Source organism: Panicum hallii, chromosome 4 (assembly GCF_002211085.1).
Source record: "Panicum hallii strain FIL2 chromosome 4, PHallii_v3.1, whole genome shotgun sequence".
In the NCBI taxonomy this organism is placed as follows: domain Eukaryota; kingdom Viridiplantae; phylum Streptophyta; class Magnoliopsida; order Poales; family Poaceae; genus Panicum; species Panicum hallii.
This window is the reverse complement of record NC_038045.1, coordinates 47945003-47971475: the sequence shown is the minus strand read 5'-3', so window position 1 is coordinate 47971475 and position 26473 is coordinate 47945003. Positions and strand designations below refer to the sequence as shown.

Below are 26473 nucleotides of genomic sequence, written 5' to 3'. Positions count from 1 at the left end.
ATCAATTTCACATGACAATGCATTCACACTCTTTAGCCTAAAAGATGACTAAGGAACTAAAGTTACAAACATTGCGATCTCCTAGGTTTCTACGCTATGTTAATATATTTAATGGTCCAAAATGGTACCTGTCTCTACTTCAATACAAACAAACCATAGCAAACATTTCGCAAGTACCTGCGGCGGCCGGGGGAGCGGGGCGGGGCCGAGGGCGCGCGGGGCGCGGGGGAGCGGGGCGGGGCCGAGGGCGCGCGGGCCGATACACCTAAAAATCAGTAGACATGCATGTTCAAATAAGCATTCGAACGTAAAAAAAGGGGAAACAATATTATAACAATGTTCTAATTAAAGAAATAATTAATACCAACAGCGATTTAATTATCCAGAACTTAGAAGTTCAAGTATAGCTGATGAAAGTTGTGTGATTGACCGACATACTAGCTCTAGTTGTGGTGATGGATGAATTCTCTTCTCCAATTCTAGCTATCTTTTGACCAGTGGTCATGCAACAGCTGTAAAAAAAACTATACACTAGCAAACTTTGGTCAACCTTCTCTAATATCAACTGATGCTGGGGTAATAAGTACTGCAGAAATGGTGCTGAACCAATTAACAAAATCCCAAGAACTGGATAGAACCGGGGGCGCGCGGGGCCGGGGGCGGCCGCGGGGCCAGGGGCGCGCAGGGGCGGGGCCGGTGGCGGGGGCGGGGGCGGGCCGGGGGAACGGCCCGCGGCGGGGGCGGGGCCAGGGGCGCGCAGGGGCGCGCGGGGCACGGCCGCGGCGTGGTCGGCGGCGGGGGCGCGGGGCGGGGCCGGGGGCGGCGGCGGGGGCGTGGGGCGGGGCCGGGGGCGGGGGCGGGGGCGGGCCGGGGGAACGGCCGGCGGCGGGGTCGGCGGAGGGGGCGCGCGGGGGCGCGGGGCGGGCCGGGGGCGGCGGCGGGGCGGGGGCGCGCGGGGCCGGGGGCGGCCGGCGGCGCGGCCGGCGGCGGGGCCGGGGGCGGCGGCGCGGCCGGGGGCGGGCGCGCAGACGGCGGCGGGGCGCGCGGGGCCGGGGGCGGGCGCGGGGCGGGGGCGCGCGGGGCCGGGGGCGGGCGCGGGGCGGGGGCGGCGGCGGGGCCGGGGCGGGCGCGGGCGCGGGGCGGCGGCGCGCGGGGCCGGGGGCGGCGGCGGGCGGGGCCGGGGGCGGCGGGCGCGCGGAGCAGGGGTACTGTGAGCGAATTTGCCTAAGTGCTGCTAGCTAGGGTGGGAGCGAGCGAGGGAGCGGGCGGGGGGGGCTATACTGAAAAGCTTTGCCGAGTGCCAGATCGGCGGCACTCGGCAAAGCTATTAAATATATATATTGAATAACTTTGCCGAGTGCCAGATCGGCGGCACTCGGCAAAGTCACCTCTTTGCCGAGTGCCGCCCTTCTTGCACTCGGCAAAGAGGTCACTTTTTTCATTTCCCTTTTCCGAATTCATTTAATTTTTGTATTTATTGAAAATTGAGCTACAAGTCACTCGAAAAAAGGAAAATAATGAATGAAAAAATTATATTCACGTTATTGAAGGATGCGTTGAGATCTTATCGAGAAAAAAATCAGAAATTCCAAACTTGTTGTCCATAAAACATGACGACGAACTTCATATCCAGTTATTTTAAAAATGTATAAAAAGCAATTATGGTTGGAAAATTATGAAATTTGTCGAGATGTAATGAAATCATATGGGAAAGCTATGATAAAAATATGACGAGGTTTCGTGGAAGTTAAAATATACAATGCTTATAAATTGAAAGTTCTTCAAAGAGATATATGATTTCATGTGATATCCGATTAAGTTTTAAGCATCGTAGATGTCAAACTTTCACGAAATCTTATACAAATTTTATCACAATGTCCTCACATGATAAGATGACATCTCGACAAGTTTCATAATTTTCCGACCAAATTTATCTTTTATACAATTTAAACACGACTTGAACATTATTTAGTCGCCATGTTTTATGAATAGTAGGTTTGACATTTATGGTCCTTTCTTCATTAAGGTCTCAAAGCATGCTCATTAACATGAATAATAATTTTTCATACATTTTTCCCACTATTAAAATGACCACGCAGTTCAAATTTGAATTATTCGAAAAATTCACTACAATGAAATAAATTATCGAAATATAGCAAACACTTGGATAAAAGAACCTAAATTACATATCTTGCTCAGGAGACTATAGGAAGACAATAGAAAAAATTTTAGAGAAATTAAAGAAAAAAAATTTGTATATTTTGCCGAGTGTCTAGCAGGGGCACTCGGCACAGGATCTCTTTGCCGAGTGTCTTGGACCAGACACTCGGCAAACAATCACGGCGTGACCTACCGTTACTTCCTGGCGCCTGTTTGCCGAGTGTCATCCTTTGCCGAGTGCACGGCACTCGGCAAAATGTTCTTTGCCGAGTGTTTTCCTTTGCCGAGTGTCCGACACTCGGTAAAGGATGAATTCACCGTGTGTTTGTATTTGCCGAGTGCGGCACTCGGCAAACAGTCTCTTTGCCGAGTGCCCGATATTTTACACTCGGCAAAGAGTTTGGCACTCGGCAAAGTGCTGGTTTCCGGTAGTGTAGACGGTAAACGCTAAACGGTCGGTGCAGATCTATGTAGCGTGTAGATCGTGTACACACCGTGTACACGGTATTACATGGATTACACGTTTTGTACTATATTGACAAATATAAGTATAGTAACATGTATACATGCTTAAAACTAACAATAATAATGACAAGTTAAAAAATAATTTGAAGTGAGAATGACTATTGGAGTGTTTTGCATTCACTTTAGCGTGAATTAAAATTGAACTTTTAAACAAGACCTTTAGGCAATGCCTTCTCTGTCCTAAACAGTACGCTACTCACCCGTTTAGAACGTTTTTTTCCGTGCCATGTAGCCCGTTTAGCCCGTGTACACACCGTGTAACCCGTGTAATTCCATGTAACGTGTAATATAGCCTAAACTGCACGTCTACCCATCGAGTAATATACTGTTTTATAGCCTAAACTGCACGTCTACCCATCGAGTAACGTTTACACGCCGTGTACACGGCATGTAGCCCGTGTAGGTGAACACTTGTTTGGGCTAGATTTGCCAGGTCTTAAAAAATGCTGATACCAATGTTTTTTTCTCTAATACGCAGGAGAGTTACCTATCATTGGAGTAAGACGAAAGAAATAGAGTTAGTACAACGCGGAACCGCTAGGCTCACGCCAAGATCGGTTACACCAGTCGAAGCTAAAAAAAAAAAAAGAAGAAAACCCCGGCAGACCCAATGTTAACATAGTACGATAGTTGATCGGCTTTGCAGACTTTGATGTTGTCCGATTCAAATAATTGGGCGAAATTATGACTACTTGCATAACTCTGTCCGAACCCCGACTGTGAACCGATTTTGTCAGCACTATGGACCGTTTGATTTGCTGGAGGTGAAACCAGGAAATTAGTGGCAATGTGCCAATCTGCCGTCGTAGGACACGTGAGCTAGTCGGAGCCCAACAGGCAACAGTGCCGACACGGCGGCATCGGACGACGAAGACGCGCAGTCTGTCTGCCTGCCTCCTCGCGCGCGCGTACATGATTCAGTACATCGTCGTGCAGCACGTGAGCGTGTGCGCTCGCTGCCCAGCTACAGCTAGCTAGGCATGCCGTACCACGTACATACACACATAGAGATGTGCAATCATGTAGGATGAATATTCTTTTACTTGTGGTTAGTGCGGAGGGACTCGAGCCACTGCTATGTGGGCCCGGTCTCCATCGACCCTTGTGTATCCACCTCCTGCTTACGAGTCGCGACTTCACCATTTTTCACAGTTTTGAGATAGATGCAGCTAGCCAGCTTCGAAACTGCCGGACACTCCCAAGGCCCTGCTTTGAGGTCCGTCCATACTCCATTCCCATCCAAGCTTTGCTGGGGCCGGGGCAACGACGACAGCGCTGCCGTACGTGCATGCACGCGCACGATCGACACCGATGGCACGCATGCGTACGTGCATGCCTGCGATGCGCTGGGCATGGTCGCAGCGTGTACCGTCTCTAGCTATGCGCTAGGTACCATACGGACACACGTCCCTCGCCCCATAGGCCTGCGGACTGCGGTACACGACACGCAGCAGTCAGGTCCTTCCTGCCCGTGCGTGCGTGCACGTATGTACGAGGCGCGGTGCACGGCTGGCAGCACATGCCGCATTGCCGTGGATGCTACGCGTGCGTGTGCATGGTCGCCGGCGGGCCACACGGGCCGGGCGGACGCAGCGCCGTGGATGCGTATATGTTTGTGTGGCTCCGCCGCCGCTCTTCGTGGATCGGATAGCTCCATGTGGGACGGGAGGTGCGGCGTGGCGGAGCTAGCTATAGCTAGCTGCAGGCTGCAGCGACGCACGGCCGCGGTGGGCGCTGCCGGTCGGCCGGCCGGCGGTACGAGCGCGCGTGGGCTGATGACGACGACAGCAGCACAGCGCGCGCGCTCTCACTGCTTCTTTCTCTGGTAGACTGAGATGCTCGTTGTGCGGCCTTGTTGCCACATGTCACTGATTCAGCAGCTCAGAGCCAGAGCCCATCGAGGCCTGTGTAGCAAAATGGAGCCTTGGGCTCTACATGAGCCCACACTTCCTTTCCATCGGTTATATATTACCCAATGAGAGAAAAGCCTGGCCCAAAGACACTGCTTATTCTTTCTCACCTGTATTATTAGGCCACTCTGACCTCTACACAGTACAGTAGTAACATTATATTATTATTCCTGCATTCCTCTCCTCTACTTGCATTGCATTGATATTGGGGCTGTTTGGATCCGAGATTAATTTTTAATTTTTAATCTGGATCACATCGCATGTTTGAATGCCAATTAGGCGGACTAAACATGAGCTACTATAAAACTAATCGCATAAATAAAGACTAGTTCACGAGATAAATCTTAAGCCTAATTAATCCATCATTAACACATGTTTACTTAGCATAATATTGCCAAATTATGGACTAATTAGGCGTAATGGATTCGTCGCGCGAATTAGTCTCTATTTATGCAATTGATTTTATAATTAATCTATATTTAATAATTCTAATTAGTATCAAATATCCGATATGACGGGACTAAGATCCAAACAACCCTATATGATCTGAACTTTTGTGAGGTCACCCATCTGGTCCTTTGATTACGACTAAAACTAATTTCCTAATTCCTGTCGGCGGCACCTACGCCTCGTGCTCACGGAAAGAGGTCCAATAATTACCACGCTCACGGGCGGGCCCATGTATGGTGGATGATCATGCCATTCCATCCGACGAAACGTTTCCATTGAACCCGGCCGGTCATAGTTATTATTGTTTCAAGACGGAGGAAGAGTAGCATGCACTCAAATGTTTGCGATTAGTGGTTGGAATGACGGAGTAGAAAATATTGCTGGCATGTCAATCTTAACATTAATAAAATCACCACATGCACGCTATTGAAAGAATAATCATATTAATTTTTAAAATAAATCCAGAAAAATCAGCTGGTTTGATTTTGTTTTCCATGGATAGAGATGGTTAAATATCAAGCTCGTTCTTGGAAGGGTGTGGATCATTATGAAGGAGTGGATGCCAATGCTCCCAACATCTTTGGTGGAGGACATCGCCCCATGGTGCAGTTTTGGGAGGGTCGCCTCAAGACCCCTTGGCGCTCGGCGACCGAAGAAGTTCAAGGTATCGGAGAAGCTATGATCCATCGGGGATGTCTGCTCAGAAAAAGTTGTTGAATCGGTTTCTTTTTAAGTTTCTAAACTTGATTACCCTTCATCGTTCTATGCTCAATCTGCCTGAGCTAGCTGGTGCTGTTTCAGCTTCTGTAGGCGCTGCTCAGTCCATCAGTGTTAAGCTGCTTGTTTACCATTCTGAGCTATAAAACTGCTTAAACCTTTGGCTCTATTTTTTTCAATGAAAGAAATGGGGCAGGGCGTGTTGCTCCTATCGATTAACAAAATAAATCCAGAAAAATCAAGCACCCTTGTTGAATTTAGGACTCAAACACGAGTAGTCTATCGCCTCGGCTCTTGGATGGTGTAGATTTGCACCCGAGGTTGGTAAGTTGTTGGATGAGGTTGCTATCGTCAGGTGTTTGGATGGAATTAGGGCCGCATGATGGGCCTTCCAATCCAAGTGGCATCCTCATCCAAGAGGGATTTTTCTAGTAAACAGACTAAACGACTGTGCGGGGAAACACAGTGGTAGCAACCTCGTGTTGCAAGCAAAATAAGGGGCTCCTATGTAGTTTCCATAGGCTGGCTAAGCGTTAGAACTTAAAATCCCGCTAGACCTATCTACCACAACCATTGCAGCCCATCGATCTCCCTGGCTCCCTGCAAGACGCCATTCAATATTCTTTTGCACTTGATTCAACAATTTTGTGAGTCCTGTGTCGATACTTCTAATAGGCTAATTCAACATTGTACGGGGGCTAGATTATTTATTTATAGCTTGCTTCCCCACCTCACCAAGGTTCTCCACACTTGATACATGATTTGATAAGCAGCGAAGTCTGATTTAACATTTCGAATAGAAGAATTCAGCTTTTATAAAAAAATAAAATATATTTATAGTTAGATTGAGGGTTGAGGTATAATTTATTTCTCTTAGGTTTCCAGCTTATCTTAACCATCGATTACCATAGTACGGATTCAAACATAGGAAGCAAGTTTGATAATAAGAAAATATACAGAGTCTACAACACTGATGATGACCCCGATGCCTGCCCCCAATCAGCCCAGAATACTTGTCGGCCCGGTGCAGGATCGCAATCGGTTGTTCTGCATCGACGGTAGTTTCGTCCCCGCCGACGATATCCGATGGAGGTTATCAGAAGTCACAGTTAAGATATCGTATAGTTATATTTCTCAAAATTACATGTTTAAATTAAAATCCGACTGTATCACTATATTTTTTCGATGAATTCTTCAAAACAAGATTATATTTGAATATTTTTTAACACGGAATAATTTTGTTGATGTTGGAACAATTATTCCAACAATATAAAAAAAATATTCCGCCTTGTGCGATGGTTTGATTTCCAGTCACACATGTGACTCCTAATATTTTCGCAGACGATCCACCCGCTGCTCCGGAAGCGTCTATTCATAGCACGTGCGACTAACCGTTGTATCATCGCACATATCCGCTAGAGATAACAATGTTCCAGGATAAAAAAATGTTCCAAAACAAGATAAAAGTATTTTGGAACAATTTATTTTGCCTACAATTTCTGCCTTTTATTTTATTCTAAAATATTTTATTTTATTCTGAAATAATATTATCTCCGGCGGATGCGTGCGATGATACGACCACTAGTTGCACGTTCATATACATCCCGCTGCTACCGGTCTTAACACCATGGCACCGCCGGAAAAAAACATGCCCGGAAAGTTGGTTAATTTTTTTTCAATAATACCAGGGATAGGGTGTCCGATCCGTCGGACATCTTAACCACCGTCCAAACCGGCCCCCGATGAGCAATCTCTCTATATCTCTCTCCCGTGCAGGTTGAAGCGCCGAGAGGAGCTGCTCTGGCCGCCGGGCGCGGCCTCGTGCCGACCACACTCCCCCTGCAGCGAGGGTGAGCCGCGTCGGCTGCCGCTCTCCACGCCTTCCTCCGCGCTGGCCGCCGGAGGAGCTCCAGGCAGCAACATGGTGGGCAGCTCCGAGCGGTGGGCAGCAGGCGGAGGCGCATGCGGTGGGGGCCGGGCCTTCGCTCCCCCGCGCCTTCTCCGGGCCCAGTTGCCACTCCCCCTCTAGGGGCGAGTCGTGCAGGCTGTCGGAGGAGCTTTGGGCGGCGGTCATAGCGGGCAGCTCCGGGAGATTGCAGGGGAAGAGTAAAGGCTGTGGCAGGGGAGCAGCGGGTAACCATATTGTAATAGGTATATCATGATATTGCAATGGGTATCTAATGGTGTTGTAGTAGATATTTTTGGATGTTTAGGGAAGGTTGCATGAGCATGCGTTCAATGTAGCGGCGAGAATTTTTTTCCTCGGAATACGATGTTTATATTGAACTATTTTTTTATTAAAATATTTCAGATATTTTATTTCGATGTTGGAAGGAAGCGTCTGATGTCTGGGACGTCCGAGGCTCTAGCAAGCCTGAATTTTTTTTTAACGGAAAGGGGATGCCCTTCTCGAAACAAAGGCGCTTTTCACCCGCTCCCGGAGGACCCCTGCTTCCCCCGGATCGCTTCAAAGCCAAGTGAAAGGAGAGAGCCCAACCGAACCGACCCGCACGCGCGCGGCGCCTGCGGTTCCCACGCACCCAAATGCGGCCCGTGCCCGCGCCAACGGCGAGCTCCCCCACGCGCCGCTAGGTCTCCGCTCGCTGGCGGCTCGTTATGGCGTCGCAGCACTGGAATGCTTCTCCAGCGGCGGAGCCGGTGGGGAAGGACTCGCCGACAATGACATCGTCCTCGCCGCGGCGTGCGGGGGAGGCCCCGCTCGGCGCGCCCGCGGCCTCGATGCTCGACGCCACCGAGGCCAAGGAGAGCGTCACCGTCACCGTCCGCTTCCGGCCGCTCAGGTTGGGTCCCCTGCTGCGCCCCATGTGGCTGCAACTTTTCCGTTAATCGTCTGGGTTTTGGCCTTGGGCAATGCGGACTGATTTTGGTGGTGTTTTTTTCCCCTTGTGTGTGCGTTGAAGCCCGCGGGAGGTTCGGCTGGGGGAAGAGATCGCTTGGTACGCGGATGGCGACACCATTGTGCGGAGTGAGCAGAATCACGGCATCGCGTACGCGTACGGTATGTGGCTGATCCTGTTCGGGGTTTTTGGAGGGGGTGGGTCCATCACATTTGATTATTGCAGCATTATTGTTAGTCTACCGCGGCAGGAGACACCAGTCTGGCAGTCTTAGTTTTCTAGTTGATCTCCCCCCTGCTGAGTAATTAACTAATTATCCATATTTTTTGAAGTTTTGCTTGGTTGCTCACCCTATTGCGAGTAATAGCTTATTGTTGTCTGGCTTGGCAATCCTTGCTAAAGCATGAGACTGGTTTGATGTACTTGCTTCCTTCTTATTAATATATATGTTGGTTAGCCGGATCTTCCAAAAAAAAATATTTTGAAGTGGAATAGTAGTTTTTTTGTTTTTGCCCCCCCCCCCACTCCCCCCCCCCCCCCCCGCGCCCGCGCGCGCGCATCCGCGCGTTTGTGTGGCAAGATGCTACACTGCTAGTAGAATGACTTGAGCGATTTGTGAATTTCACCAGTGGGAGATGTGATATGTGAATGAATTGCTTGAGGGAGAGAATGGTAACTACTAGTCAAGCAGGCAACTAGCTGTGGTTTTCAGCATAAATGGTTCAGGAGTGTATTAAGTTGGATGGCTATGATACTAAAATTGATAGTTTCAGCTTCGAAGACAGTAGATATCACACGCAGATGCAATAAGAAGGCATGCTACTTTCTTCAGTTAAAGTTTCTTCATCAGAGACTAACATGAAATTCTTATCAGATCGAGTTTTCAGACCAACTACAACAACACGTCATGTATATGATGCCGCAGCTCTGCATGTTGTTCGTGGTGCCATGGATGGAATAAATGGTAATTGAGGTTCTGTTCTCTTATTCTTATATTTTTCCCTTTTACAGTCTATTATGCTTATGAGGATCATTGATGTTTTCTGGGAAACTTTCGAGTAAATTGCAGTTTATTATTTGTTCGATTGCTTTTAAATTTTTTTGAATATCTTGCAGAATCTGTGCAGAATTTGCCAACCTATGTGAAAGCCCATTGATTGAAATAAGCTTGTGATTGTGAATTTATGATGTCATGACATCCTTGTTTCATTATTGTTCATGATTTTTTTTGATAATTTTTACTTCATTTCACTGTCACAGGTACAATATTCACATATGGAGTTACAAGCAGTGGGAAGACACATACAATGCATGTGGGAAAACTTATTGCAATAATTTTGTATTGTTACATGGTTTTACTTCTGTAGAGTTAATGGTTGTAGTGCTGTGCTTTGAAGAATGTATGTATACCTCCCGATACCATGCAAAAACAGTGGAGTAACATATATACGATTTCAAACTTTTTTTAAGTCGCTGTTTTTGTGGACTTTACATGGGCGCAATCTAATGTTCTGCCTCGATTTCACATATAGATCTGGTACCTTTTTTGGCCTTTTCTTTTGTTTGGAACATCATAGCTCACTGCTCCTGTATAGTTTTCTGCTTCTGCTTGATGACCCTTTCCTGAAACAAGATAGCTATCATCTTTTCTTTGAAGCATATCATTTGTATCGATAGCATTTCTCTTAGCGAACTTTGAATTAACTATAGTGTGTATATGGTTGAAAATATTTTCTTAATACACACTTATTTTATGAGCAGGGAGATCAAAGATCACCCGGGATCATACCTTTGGCTGTTAAAGATGCATTTAATATAATACAAGAGGTATTGTTTGGCATCAACAACTTCAATCAAGTTTTTGGTTTTGCATGATTGATGGGTTATTCACTTGCATCTCTACCCAATTATTTTCCTTGCAGACTCCAAACCGAGAGTTTCTACTCCGTGTATCATACTTGGAAATCTATAATGAGGTTTGCCATCCCCAATATGCTTATTACTTTGATCATCTTAGTGAAATTGTAGTGGGGCTTTCATGTCCCTACCCTTTGATTGTTTTTATGGTACCAAGCCCAATCAAAGTTTACTTTCCAAAATAATTTATTAGTAAAACAGCAGAGTTAATGCTGTTTTTGTTTGTCTACTTGCTCGCTTTTGTAACCTTAAAAACGAATTACCATTACCAAGTGAAAAATGGTTGGTAGAAATATTTCTTTGTTAATCAAAACGATATAGGTGTCTCAGTTGTACTAGCATGGAATAGAAGCATAACTACTTCAAGTAATTTGTAGTAACATTTTTTGACAGTTAGTAACATAACGTAGTAGCAGAATGTCTGAATGTGGTTATGGAAAATTTACAATTTTGCCCTTCTATTTTCAATCATCGACCTGTCAGTTTGTGCCTACCTTGTTTGCTGATGTTTTTGCACAAATGTTAGGAGTTGCATATTTATGATAGGCAGGTGGAATTTATCTATGAATGTGATTCAATTTAATTGAACTCTGACTACTGTATCAATGGTTCATTAACTTATCAACTAAATTACATATTATTCTTTTGCTTTCTTTATATTGTATTGATTGAGAAGCACATTTATCATAGGTTGTCAATGATCTTCTAAATCCTTCACGGCAGAACTTGCGGATTAGGGAGGATCTTCAGGTTCGAAATATTTCCATAAGTAACTCAAGTCCATACATGTAATAGTCTTATCAAGCGAGGGTTTTTCGAATCAGAAGATAGCCACGGGTGATGAATTTGAAAAGAATCTCAAATTGATTACATGGCAGCTAATGCATAACACTGCCAAAGTGCCAATTGCATAACATGACTATGACATATAATGGTTTTGATGATACGATGCATTGTTTGTAACTTACATATATTATCTCAGGGGACATTTGTTGAGGGCATAAAAGAAGAAGTGGTGTTGTCTCCTGCACATGCCTTGTCCCTTATTGCAGCTGGCGAAGGTTATTTTTCTAAATGTTTTAGTTGTTTGTTTATTTTAATATCCTGACTATCAGATTCATTTGTGGATTGTCCATGATTGGATTCCATGACCTCTTTCTTGGTTGCTATCTTGCTGAGCCATAAGGATGACTATTGTTGCTAACAGCACCCTTCACCTGGAAGAAAAAAGAGAATGTCAAAATGATACATGACAGATTGATTTGCATTTCTAAGAATATAGTTTGGTTTATGTCTACTTTTTAGTACGTGATACTTCATAGCTGGTTGCTACACCTTTTAACATTATGTTAAGACCACTTGCTATATGTACTTCGAGTTTATTGTGTTTGTTCAATTTTCAGAGCACAGACATGTTGGGTCCACTAATTTCAATCTGCTAAGCAGCAGAAGCCATACAATTTTCACACTGGTAATGAAGTGTCATGTTACATCACAATTCGTGCATAGAATTCAGCGTCTTGTTGAATCTTTTGGAACAAAGTATTTGCATGGCTGCATTTCACATTGTAAATGCATCTCCATCATTGTTCAGTTTACTGTTTCACGCAGACGATAGAGAGCAGCCCCTGTGGCGAATTTAGTGAAGGGGAGGCAGTCACGTTCTCACAGCTGGTGGGATCATCTTCTTATTTCCTTTCTTTTTTAAAAAAGTTTCTTCTCGTCCATTCCTCTGTCTTGCCACTATAAATGATCCAGATATATCATATATCACACATATTCATTTCTTTTTACGCTATGCATTTTTATCTCAATCTGTTCCTGTCCCTTACCACTATGTTTACTCTAGATATATGACACTTTTGCATTCCATTTACACTTGGCATCATATATTGTTTCATCTGCACTTTCAGTGTGTTCACATAGCCAAAATACATCGGTTTCTTAGTTTTCTTTCTCATTTGCAGAACCTCATCGATCTGGCAGGTTCTGAGAGTTCAAGGGCTGAAACTACGGGAGTACGCCGGAAGGAAGGATCTTATATCAATAAAAGTTTGCTAACTCTTGGAACGGTAGGCCACTGAGCTGGCTCAGGCCTTTTTGTTTTTGTCTATTTCCAAGAAGTTAGTCAGACATATGGATAAAATAAGTTACTAGCATATTTCAGGTTATATCAAAACTGACTGATGGAAAAGCTACTCACGTTCCATTTCGAGATTCCAAATTGACACGGTTGCTACAGTCATCCTTAAGTGGCCAAGGACGTGTTTCTGTATGTTGTTTCTCAGGCTATTACTTAGAATAAGTTATCTAAAACCTTTTCAAATTGACATCTTTTTGTGCAGCTAATATGCACTGTTACTCCAACATCAAGCAATTCAGAAGAGACTCATAACACATTAAAATTTGCCCACCGTGCAAAACACATTGAGATTCAGGCATCGCAAAACAAGGTGTATCTGCATATTTGTTTAGCATACTCTTTTTGCGACTTATTACCCTATAATATAAATATTATTTTGTGCCTTTGACTAATTCTTCGAGACTTGCAAATTGCAATTGTGGTTTGTAGATTATGGATGAGAAATCTTTAATAAAAAAGTACCAAAATGAAATTCGCCAATTGAAGGAAGAGCTTGACCAACTGAAGAGGGGCATACTTTCTGGCACTCCTTTGAAAGATGCCAGTGAAGATAGTGACATTCTCTGGAAACAGAAGGTGGTAGGTTTTGAATGCATTGCATTTTCACATTCTGTTGGATTTCAATTTATCTATAGTTCCTGGACGTGGTATGGCCATATCTGTTAGCAATATCTAGGTTCATTTTTTTCCTTTGGTATTATTACCTGATGCTGCATGTTGGCTGCATGTTCACTCCATCGCCCGGATCCTAAGTTCCTAATGAGCATTCTTCATCACTTGAAAAGCTAGAAGATGGCAATGTCAAACTCCAGTCTAGACTGGAACAAGAAGAAGCTGCTAAAGCTGCTTTGCTTGCGAGGATACAACGTCTAACGAAGCTAATCCTGGTTTCCACAAAAGCAACTCAGAATCCTAGATTGTTCCAACATCCTATCCCAAGGAGAAGACATTCTTTTGGTGAACAGGAGGTCTGACTGTTGAGATAACTCTATGAACTTTTATATCTGTGTCAAATTGCATTTTATTACAACAATATTGTATTTTCATCAGTTTCAGTGCACTAATTTTATCTGCTAAAACTGCAGCTGGCATGTCTCCCACATAGAAGCCAAGATATTGTATTGAATTGTGAAAGCAATGATTTATTTGTTTCTATGGAAGGATTTGATGAAACACTTGAAGTTTCTTCCAAATGGGAGAAGAAGAATCGCAAAGGGTTTCTTAATTGGTTCAAACTTCGGGTATACAAATCAGACACTGTGTAATCTACTGCATTGGCAATTTTCAGTATAGCGATGATGTTTAAATACGAAATGTAGTCTTTCATCTAGTAGCCAATGTGCCATATTGTCATGGCTGTATATATGACACCATCTGTTGCTAACAAAGATCATTTTAAAGAACACAAATTTCTGAAGTGTGTTAGATATAGAGCAGAATAGAAAAAGTGAGCAGGTTTCATTCTTTTGTTGTGCATAAAACTCAGCTTCTTACTGACCTTTACATGCTGAACTGTGACTAGAAACATGACGGTGGTTCTGCTGCTCTGACAAGCTCAGATGGTGACCAATCAAGCCTGAGGAAAGCACTCACTGCCCCTTCGACACCCTTAGGGAACGGACTTAATTTTCAAACGGAACAAGGGAAGTCTAATTCTCTGCTTCCTGAGAATGTGTCAGCTGTCCTACTGAGTGTTGACCATGAAGAGTTTCATTCTGATGGCCTTTGCGGAGAAGAAGCTTCTTTGGTACAACAAGATATGAGCACATCTTTTCTATGTTTATTCGACTACACATTTGATCAAAACTAATGCAAGATACATAAATATTCAGGAAAGTTAACAATGTGAGTAAGTCAATGGTGCTAAAAAATTTACTACATTCGATGCACTGAATCTACTAAAGTGGTTAATGTAACACGTTAAGTAACCCAAATGAAAATTTGAGTTGCTTTTAGAATGTATTTTCAGTAGATATGTGTCAATATAAAAGTATGCGCGTGAGTAGATAGCTGCTGAAAATTTCCTCATGCGATATTTGTTCATCTAATGAAAACCATACCATGTGTCAACAACTAAAAAAAATATTCTTGAAAGCCTATAAACAATCCTATAGAGTATGCTAGATCTTGGTCAATTAGTGGATACAGCTCGGTGTCTTGTTAGTTTGTTGATTAGATACACTAAACAAATTGTGATCACAGCATCTGATACTTGTCATGGTGATAGGTCAGCAGAAAAAGAACAGATCATGTTAATCTATTGAGAGAGCAGTTGAAGATCTTGTCAGGGGAGGTTGCACTCCATAAAAGTTTTTTAAAGCACCTCATGGAGGAAGCTGGAAGAAGCACAATGAATGAACATATCGAGGTAATTTCCCTTTCTTCACTTTCAGTATGTTGTTGTACGTTTTATTGTTGTCGAAAAACTAAACTGTATATATATTTGAAGATGGAAATGAAGAAAGTCAATGAAGAGATTAAGGGCAAGCAGCAGCAGATAGAAAATGTAGAAAGGCAGATTAAGGGGAAGCTTGACCAGTTAGAACATCCACTGGTATACTATCAGCAGTCAATTAGTTTTAAACTACTCAGTTGTCTGAATTGATACATATTATTAAACTGCTGCAACAATTTTGCAGTCTCACGCTGAGCTACTGGAGCAGCTCAATGAGAAAGCATTTGAACTTGAGGTACATAAATTCTCCAAAGAGTATGCATTTTCTCATATATGTTTGCACTTGTATTAATTAGGAAAGTGGAACAGGGACAAAATACTGTATTTTCAAGGATAAACTTTTCCATTTGCATGAGTCGGGGACCAGAGTGTAATAACACATAGAGAAGTTAATATAATGGATTTTCCCTACAATAATAGATAGTGGTACACCATTTTTCGGGGTGAATCTGGAAGTGGATGCAAAGCAATCAGAGTGCATAGTATAAGTATAGAACCAGTGCCCCTGAATCTTTCCTTTGAAGCACTATTATAGTGGAGAGGAGAGGGACATTCTCATCCTCACACAACTACCAGAGGGGTATTAATTTCTCCTTTAAGTGTAGCATCATGGTTAATAAGTTCCCTAGGGTCCCTAGGATCCTTGATCCTCAAGTGGCGAACTGAGGATAGATACCCTGCAAATATATTGCTTTTGCATTGTTCGTGTATCATTTTTCATATGCACATATTTGCAAATGCTCCTTTTTTTTATTTGTTACAGGTGAAGACAGCAGATAACAGAATACTGCAAGACCAGCTACAGCAAAAGGTAACGATTTGATCGTAAGTCAAACAAAGAGCACAATCTTATGCCAGTTCCAAATTGTCTTGTTATCAGGGAAGCGAATGCCAGAAATTACAAGAAACAGTTGCTCACTTACAAGAACAGCTTTCCCAAGCTCTTGAGGCTAATGATCTATTGTCAGAAAGCATCATATTTCAGCCGAACACAGACATCATCGTTCAAATTGGATCTCAAGTTCACAAACTGGATCCAGCATCTTTAGATGTCTCTGATGAATTGTGTCAAAAAGCACAGGTTTGCCTTTTCTCTGCATTGTAATTCAAAATTATTGTGTTTTGTTGTGCTAGATTTGAAGAATCTATATTGGTCAGAAATGGGAGGACTAATCTTTTGAGTTTTGACATGTAACTTGCACAATTTGTATGTGTTGCTATTAGAAGGCTGTAGCCAGGTATTTGGCACATAATGGGAATTGTACTGCATCTTATGATCAGTATTATCTAAGATGCTGCTCATATAATCTTACCCTGCCTCATAATTCAGTGCTGTTAAAGTGCCAATTAGCAGTACTGTAATCAATATTTCTCTTGGCTAATAGTGAGAAACGGTGCTTCCAATAGCAGATGAGTCTGCTCTGTGGTTTACAGCTGGGGCAAATAGCTCAAGCTGTTTGTCTTGGGTTAATTCAGTAGTCTCTCCTTGGTCGCATGTTTAATTTGTTTGTGGTGTATCTGTTGTGAGGAATTGAAGAAGATTATTTTCCCATACCAAACCCTAAATAGGGTAGAGAGGTTATATATGTACATGGGCCTCTATGGGCCCTATACACATGGGCTCAATATACTCCAACACCCCCCCGCAGTCTGAACAACCGGCGCAGCGGTGTTCAAGACTGGACAAGAAGAGAGTACAAAGGGCAAATAACCCCCCGCAGCCACAACTAGCCACCGGCTACGTTGAGGTTGGATCGAAACTCCGAGAAGGTCGAGGAGGGCAGTCCCTTGGTGAAGATGTCAGCAAACTGGGAGGTAGTCGGGACATGGAGGACCCGAACATCGCCGATTGCGACTCTGTCGCGCACGAAGTGTAGGTCGATCTCCACGTGCTTTGTCCGCTGATGCTGGACGGGGTTGGTGGAGAGATACATGGCGCTGACGTTGTCGCAGTAGTCGAGCGTGCTCTTGGCGAGCGGGCTGTGGAGCTCCGCCAAGAGCTGTCGTAGCCAGGACGCCTCCACTACGCCGTTAGCGACAGCCCGGTACTCCGCCTCGGCACTGGAGCGAGAGACAACCGGCTGCCGCTTGGACGACCAGGAGACCAGGTTGCCGCCCAGGAAGACGGCGTAGCCGGAAGTGGAGCGACGAGTGTCCGGGCAGCCAGCCCAATCAGCGTCGGTGTAGACCACCAGCTCAACAGAGGACGAGCGGTGAAGTACCAGGCCGAGGTCCATAGTGCCACGGATGTAGCGGAGGAGACGCTTCAGCGTAGCAAGGTGTGACTCCCGGGGATCATGCATATGGAGACAGACCTGCTGGACAGCGTAGGTGAGGTCCGGCCTGGTGAAGGTGAGGTACTGCAAAGCACCAGCCAGACTCCGGTAGGTAGTAGGATCAGCCATCGGATCACCCAGATCAGCGGATAGCTTCGCCTGAGTGTCGACAGGAGTGGAGCAGGGCTTGCAATCAGTCATCCCAGCCCGCTCCAGGATATCGAGTGCGTACTGCCGCTGGTGCATGAGAAGACCAGACGGGCGAGGCTCAACAGTGACGCCCAAGAAGTGGTGGAGCTGACCGAGATCCTTCATAGCAAATTCCTGCTGCAGAGAGGAGATGACGCTTTGAAGCAACTGCTGACTAGAGGCTGTGAGCACAATGTCACCAACGTAGAGCAGCAGATAGGAAGTCTCATCCCCACGGCGGTAGACGAAGAGAGACGTGTCAGACTTGGCCTCGGTGAACCCCAATGTCAGTAAGAACGTGGCGAACCGAGAGTACCAAGCCCGAGGAGCCTGCTTCAGCCCATAGAGAGACTTGTTGAGCCGGCAAACCATATCCGGACGACTCGAATCCACAAATCCTGCTGGCTGAGAGCACTAGACAGTCTCTAACAGAGTGCCGTGAAGAAACGCATTCTTCACGTCCAGTTGGTGCACAGGCCAAGAGCGCGAGAGCGCAAGCGAGTGGACTGTGCGCACCGTAGCAGGCTTCACGACTGGGCTGAAGGTCTCTTCATAGTCCACACCAGGCCGCTGAGTGAACCCCCGGAGAACCCAGCGAGCCTTGTAGAGCTCCAGTGTGCCATCAGCCCGACGCTTATGCGTCCAGATCCACTTGCCAGTCACCACATTGCAACCAGACGGACGCGGCACGAGGTCCCACGTCTGGTTGGCAAGAAGAGCCGCGTACTCCTCTTCCATCGCGCGACGCCAATGAGGATCCGCCAAGGCGTCGCGGACAGAGGAGGGTACTGGAGAGACCCGCGGCTCTCCCTCGGTGGCGGAGAGAGTCGCGGCCTGAGACGCCATCCGCCGAGTCACCATGGGATGGATATGCCGAGGATCCCGATGGATGACAGGTGGGTGGTATACCTCCGGCTCGGCTCGAGAGGGGGCCGGAGGAGGTGGCGGCGGCGGCGGCGGCGGCTCTGGCGGCGGCGTCGCAGGAGCCTCCGGAGCAGGAGGCGGCGCCAGTGTCGGCGCTGAACGACGCCGGTACACCTGCACCGGCTCAGCGTACCATTGTGGTGTCGGGGTCGGCGCCGAGCGACGCCGGTACACTTGCACCGGCTGGGCGTACCGCGCAGGTGCATGTGAAGGCACCGGGGCCGCGCGTGGCGCAACGGGAGACACCGGGTCTGCGCGCGGCACGACCGGAGGTCCGGGGACCGCGCGTGGCGCGACCGCGGGCACCGGGGCCGCGCTCGGCGCCGCAGGGATCACCGGAAACGGTGCCGGCGTGCCGGGGAAACCTGCAGGAAAAGGACAGACAGGTAACGGTGGCTGAACCACCAGGTCAGTCGGAAACAGAGTCTCCAGCTCGGGGTCGGGAGAAGGTGTAGAGGAGATAGAGTAGGGGAAATCCGACTCGTCAAAGACGACGTGTCGGGAGATCAGAACACGGCGAGAGGTGAGGTCAAGGCATCGGTACCCCTTGTGGTCAGGGGAGTACCCGAGGAACACACAACGAGTCGAGCGGGGCGCCAGCTTGTGAGAAGCGGTGGCGGAAGTGTTAGGGTAACACGCGCACCTGAAGACCCGAAGGTGGTCGTAGCGAGGAGGGGTACCGAAGAGAGCGTGGTGTGGAGTGGGAGCAGGTGAAGCAGTGGACGGGAGACGGTTGAGCAGGTAGGTGGCGGTGTGGAGGCTCTCAGCCCAGAAGCGCGGGGGTAGAGAGGCCTGGATCAGAAGGGTGCGCACGACGTCGTTCGTAGTGCGAATCATCCGCTCAGCCTTGCTGTTCTGAGGAGAGGTGTACGGACAAGACATACGCAGCTGTACACCCCGAGACAGGAAGAAGGACCGGGAGGTGGAGTTATCGAACTCCCGCCCGGACGGCCTTAACAGTGAGGCCGAACTGAGTGGACACCCAGGCAAAGAAGTGGATGAGGGTGGGGAAGGTCTCAGACTTGGCGCGCAGAGGAAAAGTCCAAGAGTAATGAGAAAAATCATCAACAATGATAAGATAATATTTATAACCAGACATGCTAAGTACAGGAGATGTCCACAGGTCACAGTGAATCAGATCAAAAGCATGCGCAGCATGCGAAGAAGAAGAAGAAAATGTAAGTCTAACATGACGACCTAACTGGCACGCATGACAGAGGTGCTCAGCAGGAGCCTTAGTACAAGGAGCATCGGTACTACGGCTGAGCTGAGCCAAAACGTCGCGGCCGGGGTGACCAAGCCGGCGGTGCCAGGTGGTGGAAGAAGGTGTCACGGCAAAAGCAGCAGACAAAGAAGCCAAAGGCGAGGCAGCAGAAGCAGGAAGCCGAAGGGTGTAAAGGGGCCCCGGACTGTCACATCGAAGAAGTGGACGCCGGGAAGCCGAATCCTTCACAGTAAGACCAGAGGAGTCAAATTCGATAGAACAGGAGTTGTCAGCAGTAAACTGGCAAATGGAAAGAAGGTTGTGAACCATTCGAGGAGCAACAAGAACATTAGGAAGACGAGGGGCAGAACCCACGGTGGTGACAGGAAGGCAAGACCCATCACCAACCATGATAGAAGAAGGACAAGAGGGGTGTGGGGGTCGGACAGAAGAGAGGATACCGGCATCAGGATTGGTTTGGAACGAGGCACCCGAGTCGGCGACCCACTCGGTGCTGGCCGGCGGTGTCAGTCCCATGGTGCTAAAGGACTGCGCTAGAGCGGCCTGGTCCCACCCCCCAGGCCAGGTCCGCTGCTGGCTAGGCTGAGCGGGCGGGGTCCAGGACGGTGCGAAGAGGGGAGCAGCACCCGTGAACATGGCCGCCGGCTGGAGCTGAGGACGAAGCCCCCCTGCCGGACCCTGGAACGGCCACATCGAGATGCGCCCTGACCATGGGTTGCTGAAGGATGGCCAGGGCGTACCTCCAGGGGCAGGGGCAGAAGCGGGAGCCGGGGTCGGCGTGCCCCGACGGCCCCCACCGGTACTGGTACCCCCAGGAGCAGGGCCACGGGTACCGGTACCCCCAGGAATAGGGCCACCAGTGCCACCACCACCACCCCGGCGCCGGCGACGTCCACAGCCGCCCCCCCCCCCCCCCCCCGCCCTCCGGTCTACCCGGCGGGAGCAGCACCAAGGAGGGAGGTGGAAGGAGCAGCGGAGGAGGCCGGTGGAGTAGCAACGAGCGCGGCGGGGTTGGGCGAGGAGGATCCGGGCGCGAGATCCCTGGTGATCTCCTCAAGGGCGAGGTCGTCCCGGACCTGCAGGAAGGTGGGAAAGGGCCTCTGGCGGGCGATCCAGCACTTCAGGTGGTCGTAGGTGCTGCTCAGGCCCCGTAGGACATTGAGCACCAAGACCCGATCGGACACCGGATCCCCGAGGTCGTGAAGAGCATCAGCCATGCTCTTCATCCGCCGGCAGTACTCACTGACGGAGAGGTCCCCCTGGACGAAGGTGCAGAAAGTGGCGTCGAGCTGGAGGGCGCGGTACTCGGCGTTGCCGAGGAACTGCCCCTCGAGCGCCACCCAAGCCTGCCGCGCAGTGCTGCCGTGGGTCCTGACGAGGTCCTGAAGATCTAGGGAGATGGTCCCGAAGATCCAGGACATGGCGACGCTGTCGAGACGCAGCCACGCCACGTCCCGCGCCTCGATCGGCGAGTCGACGAGGACGTGGTCGTCGAGGGCGTAGCGGCGGAGGGTGAGGAGGACCTGGTCCCGCCAGCGGCTGTAGGAGGAGGACGCGGGGTCAAGGAGGACAGAGACCAGGGCCCTGATGTTCTGGACGCCGGCGGCCTGGAGGTGGAGCTGGGCGACCATGGGGTCGGTCGGGTTGTACCGGGCTCCAGATCCAGCGGGCGGGGCCTGGAAGGAGGAGGAGGTGCCGGGCTCAGGGTCGACGGGCTGGCCGGAGGAGATGCGGAGGAAGCGCTCCGCCTCGGCGACCCGGAGAGCGAGGGCGTCGGCCGTGGCGCGCTCGCGTTCCCAGGCGAGGGCAGCCACACGGACCCGCTCCTGGGTCACCGAAGCCTCCGACTTGGCGGCGAGGAGGGCCGCAGCGAGAGCGGCGTCGGCCTGCTGTCCACGGAAGGCGGCGGCGGAGAGCGGCGCATCCTCGGGCGCCATCCCGAGGCCAGACCGTGCGACACCGGCCACAGCGGCGGCGGCGGGATCGGCGCCTGCGGCCGGCAGCAGCTGCACTACGGCCTGCAGGGTGGCCGGATCGGCGCCCGCGGCCTGCAGCAGCTGCGCAGCGGCCCGCAGGACGGCCGGATCGATGGCGGCGCGCGGCTGGGGTCCCGCAGCCCCGGCGCCCGCGCCAGCAGCAGCCCCGGCCGCGGCGGCGTCGGGCTGCAGGGGGCCCAGGGCTGCAGGAGGCTGCTGCCGCGGCCCCTGCGCCGGCGGCGGGCAGGAGAGAGAGGCCTAGGCTGATACCATGAAGAAGATTATTTTCCCGTACCAAACCCTAAACAGGGTAGAGAGGTTATATATGTACATGGGTCTCTATGGGCCCTATACACATGGGCTCAATAATACTCCAACAGGAATGTGTGTGTGAACTAGTTTGTAACTATTTTCTTCTTTCTTTAATTAAATGGTGCGCAGCTCTTTTGCGTATTCGAGACAAAAAGAAAATAGGGGCATCAAAAGTGGCATTCTGCATTTACAGAGGTGTGAATGTTGGAACTCTGCATTACATTCTAAATTGAATAATAATGCAGTGTCGTGAGACTTATATACTGTAATATGCTTTTGTTCAAGTTTGTCTATTGTGTCTGCCAATAAGAATAATAGTGGTACCTTCGTGCAGTTTTGAAGAAACATAACTACTGGTTAGTCTTGCCAAATGACAAATTTGCCAAGCAGATTTTGATGTTCCAACTATTCATTTATGATACACACCCAATGACTGCTTTATTAAATTATATCACTTATTTTGGTCTTTCAACTGATTGGGTAACAAAAAAAGTGCTCTAATTTATTTATTCTCTCTTCAGTTGGAGATTGATGAACTGAAGCGAAGATTGCGAGGGCTCACTGAAGCCAAAGCTCAACTAGAGGCCCGCAATCAGAAGCTTCTAGAGGAAAGCATGTATGCAAAAGGCCTGGCCTCAGCTGCAGGCATCGAACTGAAAGCACTTTCAGGAGAGGTCACCAAACTCATGAACCACAATGAAAGGCTTGCAAGTGAGTTGGCATCAGCAAGAAATTCAACGCAACGGCGAGTGAGCAATGGTCAAAAGGTTGGTAGAAGGGATACCTATACTAAACGGCATGAGCCAGCTAGCAGAAGAGATGTTCATGCCAGCTATGAAAGGGAGCAAGCTCTGGAGGTCATTCTTATGGAGAAGGACCAAAGAGAGGCAGAACTCCAGAAGAAAATTGAGGAGTCCAAGCAGAAGGAAGCCATTCTGGAAGGAGAGCTTGCAAACATGTGGGTTCTAGTCGCGGAACTGAAGAAGGGTCGGGGAGTTGACCAAGATGATATGGATGCCAAACTCAACGGATCATGATCATGACCCTGGAAATCGGCTGAGCTTCGGCATTGCACTTTCCTTGTGTGGGGGTTTGCCCCAGTGTGAATCCGTGTGTATTGGTTGTAAACGTGTAATTAGCTAGGTTGGACCGTTGGGGTCAGTATGTGTTATATACAAGTATGTAGCGATCAGGTTTTTGCCTATGTTCTCAGAACTGCCATGATGCATGTCTGGTTTGTTCAGGGCTTTCAGGTTTCAGCAGCTCAACTTGTAGTTTGTCCCGTTTAAACAAATGAAAGCCTGGTAATGCTGCCCTTGATCTGCTTGCCTACAAAGCAAATGTCTTGGTGAAATCACTCTGTATTTTTGAGACTAAGACATTTGAATGTATGAGTACAGTGACAGAAACAATCAGTTGCCTGCGTGCTCATCTCGCCCTTCTTTCTATTCGCCTCTTTCCTCTTGGCTTCTTTTGCACTGTGCTGTACACAATGACCAGGCTTCAGTGCCTTTGACCTTTTTGTGATATTGTGATGTCACATTCAGCTCCGCTTCAATGGCAACGATGCGTACACGATCTGATTTCTGAATATTTCAATGGTCAGGACGCAATCTCTTCTCCGTTTCTGTAGGTTAGGCCGATACGGAATTTTCTGTGGTGGTGTGGGTGTGCCCAAGCTTAAAAAAAGGGAGGGTACGATCAATGGCCTACGACGCTCCTCCGGTTACATGACCCAGATTTCTCCATACGTGCAGGGACCGCATGGCACCGTCCACGGACGAACTCGTGGAAGTACAGAGCCGGGCGTCAGCACCCAGCACGTATACAAGCGCGCCTGGACAAATAGGGATCTGCGCGGCGCCGCGAAAAGCTTTCGCTTGGCTTTGATTCGCAATGCCCTGTGGTTGACCTGGACGAGGCGTGACTGGGGAAGAGGAAGAGTTCTGTGGCCCAGTGGCCTCCTGCCTGGGGATCGCAAGTCGGCCGGCTGGCTCCGTTTTCCAAACACGATGACACTTGACACCGGCACACTGGCACACTGCCGCACTGGTGCTCAATTAATCGGCGGCCCAGTGAAAAGCAAGGCGAGAGGACAAGGGCAGAAAGAAAACCACACCAGCTAGTAGGGATACCAGCTAGCTCCTGACGATTAAGCTAGCCACGTTACATGTCCGCTGCTGCTTGTTTCAGGTACGCGCCGCACTGTAGGAGCCTAACGATCGGCGGCGGGAAGGACCCGGTATTCATTGACCCGTACGCTACGAAAAGGGGTGCAGGCATGTGCAATGGTATCATGGATGGCAATTAGCGAGCTACAGTGATGCGCCAAAAGTGCTCGGATCATGGATCAATCAATCAATCATATCGGAAGAAAGTTGGATGGGGTGACGAAGATCCACCCGGCTTTGCCATCGCCTAAAGCTTGCATGTCCATGGGCCCATGGCACTTGACAGGTGACACAAGCCTCCAAGATGCCAGCGTTGCGAGCCATGCTCCTCGCCGCTCTCTCTACCGATCCTCCCCTCATCGCCGGCCGCTTGGTCGGCGCCACGTGTCTGGCCACCATTGGTGGCACGTCTCAGGTCGCTGTGAAGGGAATCACCCTCCTCCCAACTCACAAGCAAAGCCCGTGGCCCATCTCGAGACTCATTCCGCCGAGCGCCTATATATAGATGGACATGAGACCTTTCGTTTCCATGAACGCAAAAGCAAGGCTAGTTTGGATTCAGAAAAGAAGCGAGTTTTTTTTTTCTTTTCTTGCTGGGATCAACAATAATCAGCCAGTTCTTGCGTGAACATGGCGAGCGGCGGCGGCTACTACTCACCGTACTACCAGCCGGCGCCGTACTACTTCAACTACCTGCAGCAGCAGCGACTGCGAGGCGGCGGCGCGCAGCCGTCGGTGTACGCCTTCATCCTCCTCGCGACGGTCTCCCTCATCGCGGCCACCACGCTGTACGGATGGTGCGAGTCGGCAGTGGGGAGCCTGCTCGACCGGCTCCGGCGCCTCCTCATCCTCTCCCCGCTGCTGCTCATCGTCGCCGTGCAGCTCTGGGTGGCGGCCGGCGGCGAACGCGGGGTTGGCGGCGGCGGAGGAGGGGGCGGCATCATGTGCGTCCTCGCGGAGATGGTGGCGGCGGGGGACCCCAGGCCGCAGTACGGGTACGGCGGCGGCGGCGCGGGTTCGTCGCCGTGGGGCGTGGCGGTGGCGCTGGTGCTCGTGCTCTTCTTGGTCTCGCACCATTCGTCGTTCCAGGAGAGGTGGTTTCCTCTGTTTGGCCAGTGAAAGCTTGCTACGGGTTGTGAAGGGGATCCGGCTGGTAGTACAAGATGAGTTTACATTTTATCTCTACGCTGTTATTATGGTAGCACGAGATTACTGTGCATGTTTATTTTTAGAATGGTAAGATCAAGCCACCATGTACTGTGTATAAACATTAGACGTATGTGGATGATTTAGGACAACATCGAGATGCGGCATTCTAATAAGGAATTTAAATTTCCACCATGAGAAATATAATAAACTACAATATTGAAGTACATGTTATAATATATACTTATTGAGAATTGGACGGTGGTCTAGTTGATCGCCTAGTAGAGTGTGGGTGGACCGGGCAGAGGTTCAAACCTCTCATCCTTACACCACTTTTCTAAGGTGGTAGATGGCTAATCTGCCTTCTGGCCTCTCCCAAAATACGTATATACATAGTTTTCATGCAGAGGTTGTTTAAAAATAAGTAGCAGACTAAAAAAATATTATCCAAAGACATGATCCAATGAACTTTTATTATTCACAAAAGGGGCTAGACGAGTCACAAAAGTAGGAGACTTTATACGCCATGTAAATCCTGCAACTTAATGGAGTATTCAACCTTTTTTTCTTCTTTTCTTCAATAAATTTATTACTTAGTTGTAAGTTGAGACTTGTATTGCAACATTATGATCAACGTGTAACGCAGCAATTATAAAATGAAATTATCTTGATTCTTAAAACATGAATTTTGATCTTGAGCCATGCTCGGAAACGTGAGGGCCAAACTTTAAAACATGCCTTGGAACAGGAACAGGTAGCAGCAGCCTCGGTCCACATGGCAATGCCTTCCATTTTATATTTTATTATAATAATGGTCCGTCAGTTTCATTATTTATAGTCGTCCTTTTGTACTACCATTTCCCATTAAGTATGATGCTGATCTCTAAGTTGTTGTGATGTTATTAAAGTTTAGTTATGATAAACTTGTCCATGCAGAATCGATTGTAAGCATAAACATGAACATGTTACATACCCAATGAGATACGTATATTGTGGCTCCCATGCCTAGCATTAATATTTGTTGTGATCATGGTGATTTGTGCCTCGCCGGCTCACCCTGTCCCTATGTGAATAGTGAAACGCATATACTCCACGTTCATAGAATGATTAGTTGTGGGC

At 48.4% G+C, this 26473-nt stretch overlaps 2 protein-coding genes across 3 annotated transcripts; both read left to right on the top strand.

The window, feature by feature from the left end:
• Nucleotides 1–8308: 8308 nt before the first annotated feature.
• On the top strand, nt 8309–23369 carry LOC112890148 (kinesin-like protein KIN-7D, chloroplastic). Of its 2 annotated transcripts, none has more exons than XM_025957024.1 (23): nt 8309–8563; nt 8684–8781; nt 9495–9584; nt 9881–9933; nt 10382–10447; nt 10543–10596; nt 11228–11287; nt 11520–11598; nt 11941–12008; nt 12149–12211; nt 12505–12609; nt 12705–12809; nt 12883–12990; nt 13110–13256; nt 13466–13648; nt 13766–13921; nt 14203–14427; nt 14908–15048; nt 15130–15234; nt 15320–15370; nt 15899–15946; nt 16016–16216; nt 22559–23369. In XM_025957024.1, the coding sequence occupies exons 1-23, from the start codon at nt 8379–8381 to the stop codon at nt 23072–23074; spliced, it is 2907 nt and encodes a 968-aa protein (XP_025812809.1). In that variant the 5' UTR covers nt 8309–8378; the 3' UTR covers nt 23075–23369. The 2 variants fall into 2 exon arrangements, with proteins under 2 accessions (XP_025812809.1, XP_025812807.1); XM_025957022.1 differs by having other exon boundaries at nt 13110–13259.
• Nucleotides 23370–24817: 1448 nt separating this feature from the next.
• LOC112890354 lies at nt 24818–25544 on the top strand (the record flags this gene model as incomplete). Its single annotated transcript, XM_025957257.1, has 1 exon — nt 24818–25544. A coding segment is annotated over one exon (510 nt), but the record flags the coding sequence as incomplete, so codon positions are not given.
• Between the last annotated feature and the right edge of the window lie 929 nt (nt 25545–26473).

Coding starts and splice junctions, on each gene's coding strand:
- LOC112890148 (XM_025957022.1), top strand. CDS start 8,379: ATGGCGTCGCAGCACTGGAATGCTTCTCCAGCGGCGGAGCCGGTGGGG. Junction 13,922..14,202: donor TTAATTGGTTCAAACTTCGG/GTATACAAATCA, acceptor AACTGTGACTAG/AAACATGACGGTGGTTCTGC. Junction 15,947..16,015: donor AAGACCAGCTACAGCAAAAG/GTAACGATTTGA, acceptor TCTTGTTATCAG/GGAAGCGAATGCCAGAAATT.